This window comes from Pogona vitticeps, chromosome 6 (assembly GCF_051106095.1).
Source record: "Pogona vitticeps strain Pit_001003342236 chromosome 6, PviZW2.1, whole genome shotgun sequence".
NCBI lineage: Eukaryota > Metazoa > Chordata > Lepidosauria > Squamata > Agamidae > Pogona > Pogona vitticeps.
This window is the reverse complement of record NC_135788.1, coordinates 103666770-103681070: the sequence shown is the minus strand read 5'-3', so window position 1 is coordinate 103681070 and position 14301 is coordinate 103666770. Positions and strand designations below refer to the sequence as shown.

The window sequence follows — 14301 nt, the reverse complement described above, 5'->3', positions numbered from 1 at the left end:
TGTGCCTTTCTTCTTTAACTATGTGTTCATTTTCTGACTCACTACAAGTCCCATCTTCTTCTTCTTCTTCTTCTGATTCATCACTGGAAGTTTCTTCAGCTGCTTGCTTAGGCTCTACCTGACTTCTGTGTTCCCTTTTTCCCTGTAAACATGGAATGTACACTTGTGTTTCTCTGCTATTGGAACTTTCTCCTGCCTCTTCATTAGGCTCTATCTGTCTTTTGTGTCCTCTTTGTCTTTCTATATATGGAATGTGCACTTGTGAGTTTGCATGTATTCTGTGCCAGTTTTCATGCTCACAGAAGCTTGCTGACCTAGAAATCACAACATTTTTATTACCACCAAGAAACCTATACGCCTTTGAACCTCTTTCGTAACCCAAAAATTTCATTTTCTTTGCCTTTGGTTTTCCTTTCCGTCTTGTTTCCTTTGGCACATGAACCCACGCACTGCAACCAAACACTCTCATGTGTTTTATGGAAGGCTCCCTTCCATACAGCATGAAGTATGGTGTCTGATCTACAACAGAAGAATAAATTCTGTTAATTATGTAACACAAAGTAAGAATTGCTTCAGCCCAATAAACATGGTTCATTCCAGCATCCTCTAGCAAAGCATCCTTCATCGTTTGTAGGATCCCATTCCTACGTTCAGCTACCCCATTCTGAAAGGGTGAATATGGGCTTGTCTTCCTGTGTAATATACCAGCATCTCTTAACCAACTTTGGAACCTTTCAGACATGAACTCTGTTCCTCTGTCCATCTGTATTTGTGCCACCCGCTTATCAAAGCGTTTCTCCACATAAGCCACCCAATTTTGGAAATGTTTATACACCTCTGACTTACTTTTCATTACAAAGCAATAACCGTACCAGGAAAAAAACGTCTATGATTGTCAAAACATATCGTGATCCACCCATAGATGGCAGCAGAGGACCTATAACATCTGCGTGGACAAGCTCAAATGCTCTCTTTGTTTTTGTTGTCCTTTCTTTTGGAATTTTACAAACCTTAGACTTCGCTAATTTACAAACATGACAGTCTAGATAATTCTTACATGTTTTCACTTCTGCCCCCTTGGCAAAGCTTTCCATTTTCTGTATTACTTTAAAACTTGCATGCCCAAGCCTCCTATGTAATAGGTGCACACACTTATCATGATCTGGCACATTCCTTACCACATTAGCTACTTCGTTATCATTCAGTATATACAAATCATTTTCTTTTCTCACTTTGGCACAAACATCATTTTCTCTCTTTATAATACACATGTTATTCTCAAACATTACTGTATATCCTTCTTTTGTTAATCTTGAAATGCTTAGGATGTTGCATTCCAGTCTGGGTGCATATAACACATTATTAAATTCCCTTTTCAAACCTGACACATAAACCTTCCCCTTTCCAGCTACAGGAGAAGTCTGTCCATTTGCCATTTTCACGAAGCTCTGTTCTGAAGCACCTAGAAAAGAAAACACACCCTTATTGTTAGATAGATTATTAATAGCTCCGCTGTCCAAGATCCAGCTTGTAGTGTCCTCTTTCTGCCTGCACGAGATAAGTCCTCCCTTTGCTTCTCCAGCTGTTTGCCTTTTCACAGTCCCGTTTCAAATGCTTCTCTGAGTTACAGAAAAAACACCTTTTCACTGCAAAAACTTTGCTTGCTTGCTCTTCTCTTCTAAAGTCAGCTTTTCTCCGCTGTGGGCTGTGCCTCCTTCTCTCAGGACTGTCGTTTCTCCTCCGCTGGGGGCTGTCTTTTCTTTCCTGTCTTTTTCTTGCTTCCTCTAATAGCCTTGAAGTAATATATTGCAGACTCAAATCTTGCTTTGACATAGTCTCTAGACTGATCACAAGATTTTCGTAAGATTCTGGCAGACTACTCAACAACATATAAACTTTATGAAGTTCTTCAAATTCCATATGTCTTTGCTGCAACTCATGAAACAGATTCTTCATTTTCTGTAAGTGATGGGACATTGTTTCTCCAGGTTCTAACCTTGCTCTATACAGCTTTCTGGTTAGGGAAACCACTGTTCCTGCAGTGTCTCTCACATATATATTTTTCAAAGTGTCCCAGCATTCCTTAGCTGAAGTTAGTCCCCTCACGTGCGTCAACTGGCTATCTTCCAAACACAAAATAATCGTAGAAAGAGCTTTTTCATTTTTCCTCACTTCCTCCTTGTCTAGCTCATTTGGGGGATCCTCCACTATCTCCCACAGTTCCTCACGCCTCAAAAACATTTCGGCCTTGACTGACCACGTCTGGTAATTGTTTTCGTTTAGTCTGGTCACTGGAAAAAACCCCAGATTCCCAACCGGCTGCATTTTGCTGCTTGTTTCCTTGTCCTCCGTTTTTCCTCCCCTCCTGGGCTCTAAACGGCAGAACTTTTCCTTCCCTGGACTCTAGCCTTTCCTTTCAGTACCCACTGGTACTCACCGCCTTTCTTTTCGTCACGCAGTCTGCGCAGGGCGTAGCGCTGGGCCCATAACCTTCTTGTTGGAGTTTTCCTCGTGCAAACACGTTTTTCAGCAGTTTCAGCAGAGTATATGGCGGTCTAGGCAGTCCAGCAATAAACACACGCAGTCCGGCAGCATTTCGTGCAGCATAAGTGTATTTACAACAGCAGCATGGCAGGCATATGTGATCTCCAACCAAGTGAAGATAATACTGACTGTACAAGTCTACATATATACATTTCCACAACCAATCACAATACAGATTACCTCATAGCATTACATCAGCTCTAGGTTGCATCAGCCTGGGTTACATCATCCCTGCTGAGTCACCCTGACTCATTCCCAGCACACCTGACAGACATGGTTGCTCATTACAGCATTAGATTCTGGTCAGGCCTATAATTTATTCTTGACACAGACAATGAAGGAAGACATGAGTCCAAAATGTTAGGGAACCATTGGCCTAGATGAATATATTCTTTGATGAATACAGTGAAATCAACCTAAAAATAAAATGCATTAACTGACGAGATTCAGGTCGAATGCTTCCGTTTCTCTTTAAGACACATCCTGGAGTTGAGATCAGCTCTGAAAATAATTACATAACATTTAGGAAGAAAGATACAAGCTAAGAGACCAGTATTAGAGGCTAAGATGGCAAAAATCTCCACAACCACTACGTTCTTCCCCGTGGTGCTCAGGTAAGCAGGAATGAAGGAGATCCAAACACTGCAAAACACCAGCATGCTGAAGGTGATGAACTTGCCCTCGTTGAAAGCATCAGGCAGTTTTCTAGCTAGAAAAGCCACAGTGAAGCTTAAGCTGGAGAGAAATCCAAGGTAGCCGAGAGCACAGTTGAACATGGTGAGGGACCCCTGCTTGCATTGCAGTAAGATTTCCCCAGTCTGAGAGTGCATGTCAGCACCTGGGAATGGAGGAGAGGTTGATAGCCATGCAATACAAATGCACACCTGAACAAGAGAACAAGAAACAACAACAGAGCTTCCCAGTTTTTTCCCTAGCCCTTTCTTCATTTGGCTGGCTGGCTTGGTGCTCATGAAGGCCAAAACCACAATGATGGTTTTTGCCAACACACAAGAAACAGCAACAGAGAAGAAGATGAGAAAGATGGGTTGCTGAAGAAGGCAGATCACCTTCTCGGGTTTTCCAAGGAATAATAGAGTGGCCAGGTAGCAAATAAGAATAGAGATGAGAAGAATGCAAGTGAGGCTCTGGTTGTTTGCTTTGACAATGGGAGTATCCCAATTCTTAAGAAAAGTTTGCATCACAAAACAAGTGATGAGAGATAAAGAGATTGTAGAGACAGTTGAAACGATCCCCAGAGGCTCTTGATAAGAAAGGAAGGATATGGTTTTGGGGATGCATTGGTCTTTGTTTTCATTTGGATATTGATCTTCTGGACACTTGACACAGAGAGCAGCATCTGAAAGGGATAAGCTGAGATGTTAGATGGCATTCCCAATTATTTCTCCTTATGTATATTTTATCCTTTTTCAAAAAAGGAAGGTAACAGGATCAGTTTCTTGAGAGGTACATATTGCAGATGGATAGAAATGTACTGTGGATCAGTTGTGAGGACAGATAGAAATTACCTTTCACTCTGATATATCAGTCATGATTCTACAAGCATTCTTCACAAAATCTACTGAAATATATCACTCTTTTTCTAAGCAATATGAGATCTCTTCCACCTTGAAGTGCTGTAAAGTGCAGGTTGCTGGTGGAAAAGCTCACATCCATATCTGATGAGACATTTGTAGTTACTGCAACCAAATGCTGAGAAATACTGTATTTTTCGCTCTATAAGATGCACTTTCACCCCCCAAAAAGTGTGGCGGGGGGAGTCTGTGCATCTTATGGAGCGAAGCTGGCGATTTCACCCCGTGGGGGTGGGGGGAGCCTCCCAAGTGTCTGATTTGGCCTTCTAGAAACCTTGCAAGGCTCCGCCCACCCCCACGGGGCCAGCGGGGGCGAAATCACCAGCTTCCAGGACTCATTTGAGGTTTGGAAAACCTCAAAAGGGTCCTGGAAGCTGGTGATCTTGCCTCCACTGGCCCCATGGTGGGGTGGAGGGAGCCTCCCAAGGGTCTGAGTCTGCCTTTGAGGACCCTTGAGAGGCTCCCCCCACCTGCCATGGGGCCAGCGGGGGTGAAATCACCAGGTTCTGGGACTGAAATTCCCAGATTATTTTTTCCTGTTTTCTTCTCCTAAAAATTTGGTGTGTCTTATGGAGAGGTGAGTCTTATGGAGCGAAAAATACGGTAGCTTTTTGGGAAGTCAGATATTGCCCACCCAGCCCAGAGTGATGAGGCATGACACAGGAGATGAGTTAAACATGGGCCACACTTTATTGAATGTGAACACAATAATACAACATCTGCTTCAAAATGAGCCTAAAGTAGGGTGGAGTCAGCTGTGTGCCTGGAACTGGCCTTTCCCAGACACAAGCCTTAACTGGCTGTGATCTGGTAAAATTTGGAAGCCCCCAAGGGTGCAGCCCAAATGAGACTCAGGACTCAATTCGATTCATGCCCCAGGAGACCCCCGCCTCCTCCCCATCCCAGTACCAAAAGCAGCAGGCATTTGACACTCAAGGTGGGATGACTCACACCCCTGTTGGGTGCCCACTTGAACTCACCTTCAAACTCATGTCATCCGCCACTATCCACCAGTGTGACCATAATATAATTTACACCTCACCCTATCAAATAACAAAAGGTTGAAAATGGGATGGGTGAAAACATACCTGCTCCTGTCAATCAAGGGCAGCCCCCAAAGTCCCATCTGGACCCAAAATGACAAGCGAAGCTCACTCCTTACAAAGGGTAGGTGAGGGGGCCAATGATCCAGTGAAAAGGTATGATGGCATAGGGAAGCAGCCTTTAAGGGCTCGCCTTAACCCTCCTTAACCCTCGCCCCATCACCTCACTTTGTGTGCCATCCTGCATGCACCTTGCCCAACACGTATTACCTACTAACACCACTTTGAACTGTGCTCATGTTTAAATAATCTTATCCATTATGTCACTACTTCTAACATATAAACATACAAATTTTGTGACTTTTGCCTGCATGCATGTCACCCAATTGGGCGGGCAAAAAGTTGTATGTTTTTTGTGGGGGATAAAAAATAAGAAGTGGTATGATCAAAGTATTTTGCCAACAGATATTCATGTAAACATATTGAACATATAGTTTCCAAAGTGCATAAAAATACTTTTTTGTGATAATTATTGTGTTGAACTATGTAATGGTTTCATGTCCTTTTCACCTAACATATTTGCGATATGATTATATTTTATACTCCATCATAGGCATCCTTCAGTCTCGAGAGACTATGGTAACATGCTCTGAATCGAGAAGTGTCCTCTCCAGAGCATGAAGCCCGGGTAAGGTAATATGGAGGATAGGCTGTTACCCAAGCAGCAGATCCCCCCTCTCCACATTGCTGAAATGGTCCAATGGAAAGGCAAGAGCCAATACGACTGGTTCCAGCAACGTCGCAGGAGTTGGCAGAACGACACGAGCTGCCTTCGGGACTCCAGCTCCGGATTTTACCTCGAGGTTAACTCCTGAAGCCCTTTCCATTGGTGGATATAGCCACAAGGCAGTGGAGGTTTGAAATCTGAGTTTTCCTTCTCCTAGATGGGCTGCCTTCCATGGCTGATGAGCCCCACCTACCCGGCCTGCTCTTTAATAGTGCAAAAGTATGATCTGATCCTTAAAACTTTCCTAACTCCCCGGCTTATGCAAATCTAACTGGCTTTCCTATTTACCATATTAAGGCCAGATACAAAATTTGAGAATTACGCGCGCCGTTAGGCGCACGGTCCTGGGACATGCTCTTTTACAGCAAGAAGTCCCACCCCTAGGCCCCACCCCCAGGCCATGTGGTCAGGAGACAAAAGGAAACCCCAGGAAAAAAAAACTCAGCATGGCATCCATGCAAACAGACCTGGCCTTCGCCCTCAGCCCAGCTTCCTAGGGAAAAGAGTCCAGGGTCCTGGGACATGCTCTTTTACAGCAGGAAGTCCCACCCCTAGGCCCCACCCCCAGGCCATGTGGTCAGGAGACAAAAGGAAACCCCAGGAAAAAAAATGAAAAAAAAAACGTACTCATGAAACCATAATTTAGTACATTTTGATTTATATAGGAACCATTTCTCTGCAGTTATTAAAATTATTGCTAAAGTATTGGACAAAGGTAGAGTAATGCAGATAAGCAATTTTTGAACTTGGACTTAATGATATCGAGAAAGGGAACAGAAGCTTTAAAAGACCAACTGTGGAATGGTTGTAATATGCAAAACAAACATTTCCAACACAAATATTCTTATGAAAACCCTGTCTATGGTCACATACCAATTTGATAAGAAATCATGTTTTCCGAGCATGGAGTACAACTATAGCAGCAGATTGAGTTCCCCTTTTGCATTATCTTGCTGTATCCAAAATGGCAGCTTTCAACACATTTTGAATGTGGAGGTATCTAAGTTTTTAAAAAGGAAGGTTAATAGGAGAAATCTTATTTTTTAAAAAATGCATTACATCTATTTTAAAAATGTTCTTTACATTAAAAAAACACACACAGCTCTGCTCTTCCATGGGGTTGACCCACAGGCCTAGACTCCCTCCACTTCTGTGCCTGGAATCCAACAGTGAGATGTTCAAGACAGGGGCTATCAGTACTTCATAGAATGATAAGTTAATATGACCTCTGTAGAGATCAATCAGAATTTTTTTCATTTCCTATCATGAAATGAAGGTTTCAGACTTTAGAAGGTTTTACAGTAGATTGCTTTTATCTATATGTTAGTGAACAAATAAATGAATAAATAAATCTTTTTTAAAAATGGCATAACATGTCTCAAACAACAGTTTCAGTTTGGGTCCTGTATTAATGTTTTTAAAGTTGTTGTCTTCTTTTCACTTCTCTTTCCTTGTCTTTTTCTCCCCTCCTGAAGGTAAATGGTGTAATCTCCTCTTTGACTTCATGTATCATAAGGATCATAAGATGTGTCCAGTGTACCATGCTTAGGTCAAGTATTAATGGATGAGTTTCAATTGTTGAGATCTGAGGATGTGGACAGGGTGCCTGGATCTGTCCATTCTACTACCACTCCGCTTGACCCTTGCCCATCCTGGCTAATTAAAAGATCTGCCAGGGGGGCTCGCACCAGGGTCCAGGAGGCCGCGAACGCCTCTTTGAGAGATGGAGTGGTCCCTACCACCTTGAAAGAGGCAGTGATTCATCCACTCCTTAAAAAGCCTAACCTGGACCCAAGGCTAGTGGTTAATTACTAACCAGTAGCGAACCTCCCTTATTTGGGCAAAGTGTTGGAGCAGGTTGTAGCTGGGCAACTCCAGGCGCTGCTGGATGAAACGGATTTTGTGGATCCATTTCAATTGGGTTTGAGGCCTGGTTTTGGTACAGAGACTGCCTTGGTCACCCTGTATGATGACCTTTGCCGGGAGAGAGACAAGGGGAGTGTGACCCTGTTGATACTCCTGGACCTCTCAGCGGCTTTCGACACCATCGACCATGGTGTTCTTCTGGATAGGCTGGCTGGGTTGGGAGTTGGGGGCACTGCTTTATGCTGGTTCCGCTCCTTCCTGGCTGACCGTGTCCAGAGGGTGGTGCTGGGGGACAGTTGCTCTGTCCCATGGCATTTATGTCATGGGGTTCCTCAGGGCTCAATACTGTCCCCATGCTGTTTAACATCTACATGAAACCGCTGGGAGAGGTCATCGGGAGGTTTGGGCTGAGAAGTCAGCAATATGTTGACGATACTCAGCTCTACCTCTCGTTTTCCACCAATCCAGGTGAGGCGGTTTCTGTGCTGAACTTGTGTCTGGACCTGATAATGGACTGGACGAGGGTTAATAAATTGAAACTTAATCCAGACAAGATGGAAGTGCTGTTAGTGGGTGCTCCGTCAGACAGGTTGGAGGGCCATTTCCCTGCCCTGATTGGGTTTACACTCCCTCTAAGGGACAGGGTCCGCAGCTTGGAGGTGCTCCTGGACCCCAGTCTAACACTGGAAGCCCAGATGGACTCGGTGGCTAGAGGCGCCTTCCTTCAGCTGTGGAAATTATACCAGCTACTGCCCCACCTGGACGAACAGAGTCTCATGACAGTTACACATGCACTGGTAACATCTCATATAGATTACTGCAATGCGTTCAACAAGGAGCTGCCTTTGAAGAAGGTCTGACGACTGCAGCTGGTCCAGAATTGAGCTGCGCAGCTGGTGAGTGGTGGGGCCGCTAGGGAACATATCAAACTGATTCTGTTACATTGGCTACCAGTTGCTGCCCGAGCCCAATTCAAAGTGCTTGTTTTGACGTATAAAGCCCTAAACGGCTTGGGCCCTGGATACCTGAAGGACCGCCTCCTTCCATATGAACCTACCCAGCAGTTAAAATCTAACCAGGGGGCCCTTTTGAAAGAGTCGTCCCTTAAGGAGATAGGAAGGAGGGCTTGTAGAGAAAGGGCCTTTTCAGCAGCTGCCCCCAGACTATGGAATGCCCTCCCGACTGAGATTTGTCTGGCGCCGACACTGATGACAGTTCGGCGCCAGGTCAAAATCTTCCTGTGCCAGAACGCTTTTAACTGAAATAATATCAGCTGTGGGTCTGATGGCAATTTTTAGAATATATATTTTAATTGCATCTTAATTATTTTGCCCTTTTATTTTGTCTTTTTATTGTATTTTAAATGCTGTAAGCCGCCCAGAGACTTTCGGGTAGTGTGGGTGGCATATAAGTTTAATTAATTAATTAATTAATTAATTCATTCATTCATTAATTAATTCATTCATTCATTAATTCATTCATTCATTCATTATTTCATTATTTCATTAATTAATTAATTAATTAATTAGTTAATAATAAATGTAAAAACAGCTGTAATTATTGAAACATCAATCTTATTAATGGAATGGTCTACAGAAGGGATGTGGTGGCACTGTGGGTTAAACCGCAGAAGCCTCTGTGGTGCAGGTTCACAAGACCAGCAGTCGTAAAGTCGAATACATGCGATGGAGTGAGCTCCTGTCGCCATTTAAAAAGCCATTTGAAAACTTGGCTCTTTAGGCAGGCCTTCCCTCCAGTCAATTAACTGTTTCGTTTCTTTAATTTCCCATCTTGACAATGTATATATCCACTAGTTAGTTGCTTGTATTATTAAGTTTTAATAACTATATTATTCTATTCTATATTATTATATTGTATTTTATCATTTTTTGTAAGCCACCCCGAGTAGACTTTGTCTAGACAGGCAGGGTATAAATCTAAATGAAGTAAAATAAAGTAAAGTTGCTTGTCCCAGCTCCTGCCAAACTAGCAGTTCAAAAGCATGGAAAAATGCGAGTAAATAAATGGGTACCACCACGGTTGGAAGGTAATCACATTCCGTGTCTAAGTCGTGCTGGCCACGTGACAATGGAAAATGTCTATGGACAAACGCTGGCTCTGTGGCTTCGAAACAGGGATGAGCACTGCACCCTAGAGTCGGACATGACGGGACTGAATGTCAAGGGGAACCTTTACCTTTACCTACAGAAGTAACGACACAAGACCTAGAGAGCATATCTATTCCCATTCTAAATACATTAATAACTCATTCAGTCTTACCTGCTCTAATGTTCTGTGCCACACAATGGCTTCCTCCATGATGGAGAATGTATGGCTTGGTGAAATCACTCCAACCTTGTTTTTAACAAAGGTTTGATTGGGAAACGTGACCCAGTTGATGATATCATAACCAAGGGGAAATCCTCTATTCTCAAACACTATTTCGTGTCCAGCACCATTGTTAAAGTGGATGTTTTTCAATAAAGAGTGGAGCTAGGTTGGGAGAGAGTACAACACAGATGATAAAAATTATCCATACTATTTGAAGGGTTACTAATAACTGTCTTAATACTTGCATAAGGATGCATAAGGAATCAGTTTATGAGAACCAAGGAAGAAGCAAACATTAGTGAGAACCTGTTTGTTATCAAGTTCACTCTTGGAAGACATGGTAACATACATTATATAATCAATATTTCCCAGCATGTTTACTCACCATTAAGATATCTGAAAATAGATTAAAGGTGGTATTTACAGAAATCATTTCAGAATTTCCTCAATATTTTGGGAGGTTACCATTATACAATATGACTTCAGTTCAGCCAGTTGTTTTATCTCAGCCTGTGGGACACATGCAGAACCCCAGGGCTGCTTGTAGAGTTTCTAGCCCCTTGCTGTCATGGACTGCCCCCGATGTCCTGCAGTAGCTAATTGGTTCTGTCCAAAAACTTCAGGGTGAGGATGGAAGTACTTTAAAGTCTGTGTTTTAAAATCTGTAAGAACCTTTGCAGACAAACCTGTCCTTGCAAGGTCTGAAGATCAACTAAGGCCTTTTTTTTCTTCTTACGAGGGACTATTCCTTCCAAAACCCTATTCTCCCCTAAACCTAAAAGGTCAGTATTTTACCTTAGAGCTTGCCATTGCAATTTTGGTAGAAAAATGCCTTTGCCAAAGCAGCCAGTGGTTTGATTATTGCTGAGAGAAGGTAATTTACCATCATTTCTATTCATACTTCAAAATAGACTTTAATCCACTCTAGTGTTTCTAGGTAGGAATGCTGGGATTCTTCTTAGTTTGCTAATAACGCTAGTGCCTCTGTGTGAAAACTGATCAAGTCACCTATTGAGCTTCCTGTGTGCATATACGTTTATTTTTGTGTATATGGAGGTGCAGCAGTCACACCATGCAAAAGTACTAGGAGGGACCCGGCAGGATGAAACATGCCATGCACCCCTGACCTATCTAATTGATCAGGGAAAGTCTTTTCACAGTCCCCATGGGATTTTATATCAGATACAAACAGTTTTATTAGACGGATGAGTTTACCTGCCATGGGTGAACATCTGAGTGGTCCAATTTGCTTTTGCCCTGCAACATTCTTTCTCTAGATAAGTGGGTCGCATGTAAAGCATATGATACAGCATAGGCAGCATTGTAGGCACTGTAGCTCTCAACGGACATATCAGTGTCAAATACATTTTGGAAAAACTCTTCCAGGTTTTCTTCTCTACAGTGCTTGCACAATTTGAGGGCAGCTTTCCAGAACAAACAGAGAAAATGCGTTAATGCACTATCAGATTTTGAATCATGCAAAAAATCCCGGAACTTTGGCACAATATGTGCTTGAGCAGAGAAAGACAAGGCACCATGTAAAAATTTGTTACCATGTATATCTCCCGTGGGTGAAAAACTAAGATACCACTGAGGTGGCATTATCCAGACTTTTCCAAGATAGGAATTTACTTGTGGTACATTATTTTTGAAGAAAAGCATTAAAGTAATGATTAAATGTGAGTCCATACTAACAATAATAACATTAACATCAGATGAAGAAACAGTTGTTATAACTTTTTTGATTTTTTCAAAAGGTAGATTACTATGATCGTAATAACTTGCTGAATTCCTTTCCAAGAAGGCAAGACATATGTTGTTCTGAGCAAACAGAGGAACTAATTTCTTTGCAAACATTTCTCCCTTATCATCTTCAGACACCAGGAGGCCAACCCATGTCCATTGGAAGTGCAAGAGTAGCTGCACAAGCCCCAACTGATGAAATTCGGTTTCCCTGGGTCCCATCCAGTACGAAAAAGGCAAATTTGGGTTATCATGTATTGTAGCTTCAAAGGAACCATAGATGAGCTGTGGGAAAAATATTCATTTTTAGATCTTGAAGAAATAATAGTTTCCAAAGCAGAAGGGAAAGCAAGTAATGCTCAGCCGTTAAAGGATAACAAAGTACAAAACCCTCAGTTCAGTAAGTGATGTTGTGCATGTTGTGGCAGGAGATTGTAGAGAATTAAGAAGATGGTTGTTTCATGCTTGTTCATGTGCCAGTCATGTAAACAGGTGCACAGGAAGACACACAACAGCCATCATGACTGAGGCAATCTCACTGATGCTGTGGCAAATTCCTGCTTGAATTTTGGTGTCTGTATGAAATCTGTGAATCACTCTTTTTTTTTTTTTTGAATTTGTAATACATGCAGAAAAAGATCAGAGTCAATATTGCTTTGAAAAATCTCCTTATTTACCTTACTTTTCTACCGTTTTGCAGAAGAAAGCACAAATGGATAAGAAAAACTATACTAACAATAATCGCTCATTAATTTATAATTAGGGGCAGCTAATAGCTGAACATAAACAGGACAACATCTGTATGAGCAACAACGTGCATACCTGTGGCATCTTATAGTTATTTAAGATATCAGCCATCTGGATGGAGTTTTGTACTGTGAGTCCTCCGATCACAGACCATACATTTTTATTATCACATCTGTAATTGGGTATATTCTTTTTTTGTGCAGACAGAAGATCCAGGAGAGTCTCATAAGTTGTTTTGGTGTCAAATAGGTTATCATAGACATGAATTCCTAGAGTTACATTGTTCAAGAGTCTTGGATTGTTGTTGATCTCATGAATGGCAAAATCTATAGACAGGAAGTGCTGATAATGTTTGAGCTTTATTCTGTAACAATGATGCATAGAAATATCTGTTAGCACACCACTGAACGAGTCTTGAACTAGCATGACAGGTGAATACAACAATTGTCGAATCTCTGATAGATACCAACATGAGAAAGGCAAGTACATTAGAGAAAAGTATGCTGCTTTCACATGAGAATAGTTTTGTTCATTGTATAGCAGGGAGTGTTGGGGTAGAGTCTTCCTTGTTTAAGGATAGCCTTTCAGAATTCTGAGGCAAAAAACAAAATTACGGCCTTTCTGGTGGGTTTCCAGAAAGAACAGGGCCCAGATCCCACAGAGTCCTCACCCAAAATGCATTTATTGTATATTTATCTCAAGTTCTGAATAACATTTCTATTCACCTATAGACCACATAACACACATTAAACCCTGTTCTTTGGCTTCTGATTGAATAGGCTCGAAGGAGAAAGGAGGTACTTTGTGAGAAAGTTTCATACATATCAACATTTCCCTCCTGGGGAGAAGATTTTTTTTATTTGTTTCTTTGTTTCTTTGTTTGTTTTATTTATTCATTTTTCATGAAAGTCAAAAATCATTCGTAGCATTAAAAATAAGTCATCTAACCCTAGCATAATTATTCTGCCTTTCAGGGTAGAGAAAAAAAGACTATACAACGTTTCTGTTTGCTAATTTTTAAAGTATATTATTTAGCATTCATATAAAATTTCTGTAGAAGTATATGCATGAAAATAATGTGGAAGTGTTAAACAAAGATATCCCATATGCGAAAAGCATCTATCTTTGTGAAAGAGAAATTTTGAAAATTCTAGGTTAGTTTACTCAAAAGAATTCATAACAATCACAATCATCATTTTGCTTGAGGCATCTAAATGAAGGTCTCTGATACATTTGTAAAAAGATTCATTTTGTCAGAGCCCTGGACTAAACAAAAATTCTTCTCATAACATTCATCTGCCTTTTTGCCAGCATAAAATTTCTCAGACATCAATGCCCATCCTCCTCCTGCTTCTGTGCTCCTCTGCTTCATCTGCTTCTGTTAGTTTGTATAGGCTATTTTTTTTAAAGAGGAAATATAAGTAATCTGAGATTACCTTCTGCTGACAGCTATGCAGTGATAATATTTTGGATATATATCAAAGTGAACTGAGAAGATTTATTGTACTCATATTCAGTAAGATTCATGAATGTTTTAGTATTTTTTCTCAAAGGACAGCACTACATTCTTGCGATTCGTATTCTTCTCTGTACAGTCTATATGCCAGTTGAAAAAGCATTTGAGCAATAACTAGAAACTGTCTCCTCT

General features: G+C 41.5%; 1 protein-coding gene across 1 annotated transcript in view; it reads right to left on the bottom strand.

Annotated features, from left to right (window-relative positions):
• Positions 1-401: 401 nt before the first annotated feature.
• LOC144583846 (vomeronasal type-2 receptor 26-like) overlaps positions 402-14301 on the bottom strand; it is a 31494-nt gene continuing 17594 nt past the window's right edge. Inside the window, exons 6-8 of the mRNA XM_078378748.1 lie at positions 2438-3901; positions 1382-1462; positions 402-519 (exon numbers count right to left, since the gene is read on the bottom strand). Of these exons, the coding sequence (XP_078234874.1) occupies positions 2991-3901 (911 nt within the window). The 3' untranslated portion in view covers positions 402-519; positions 1382-1462; positions 2438-2990. The remainder of the gene's footprint in view (positions 520-1381; positions 1463-2437; positions 3902-14301) is intronic.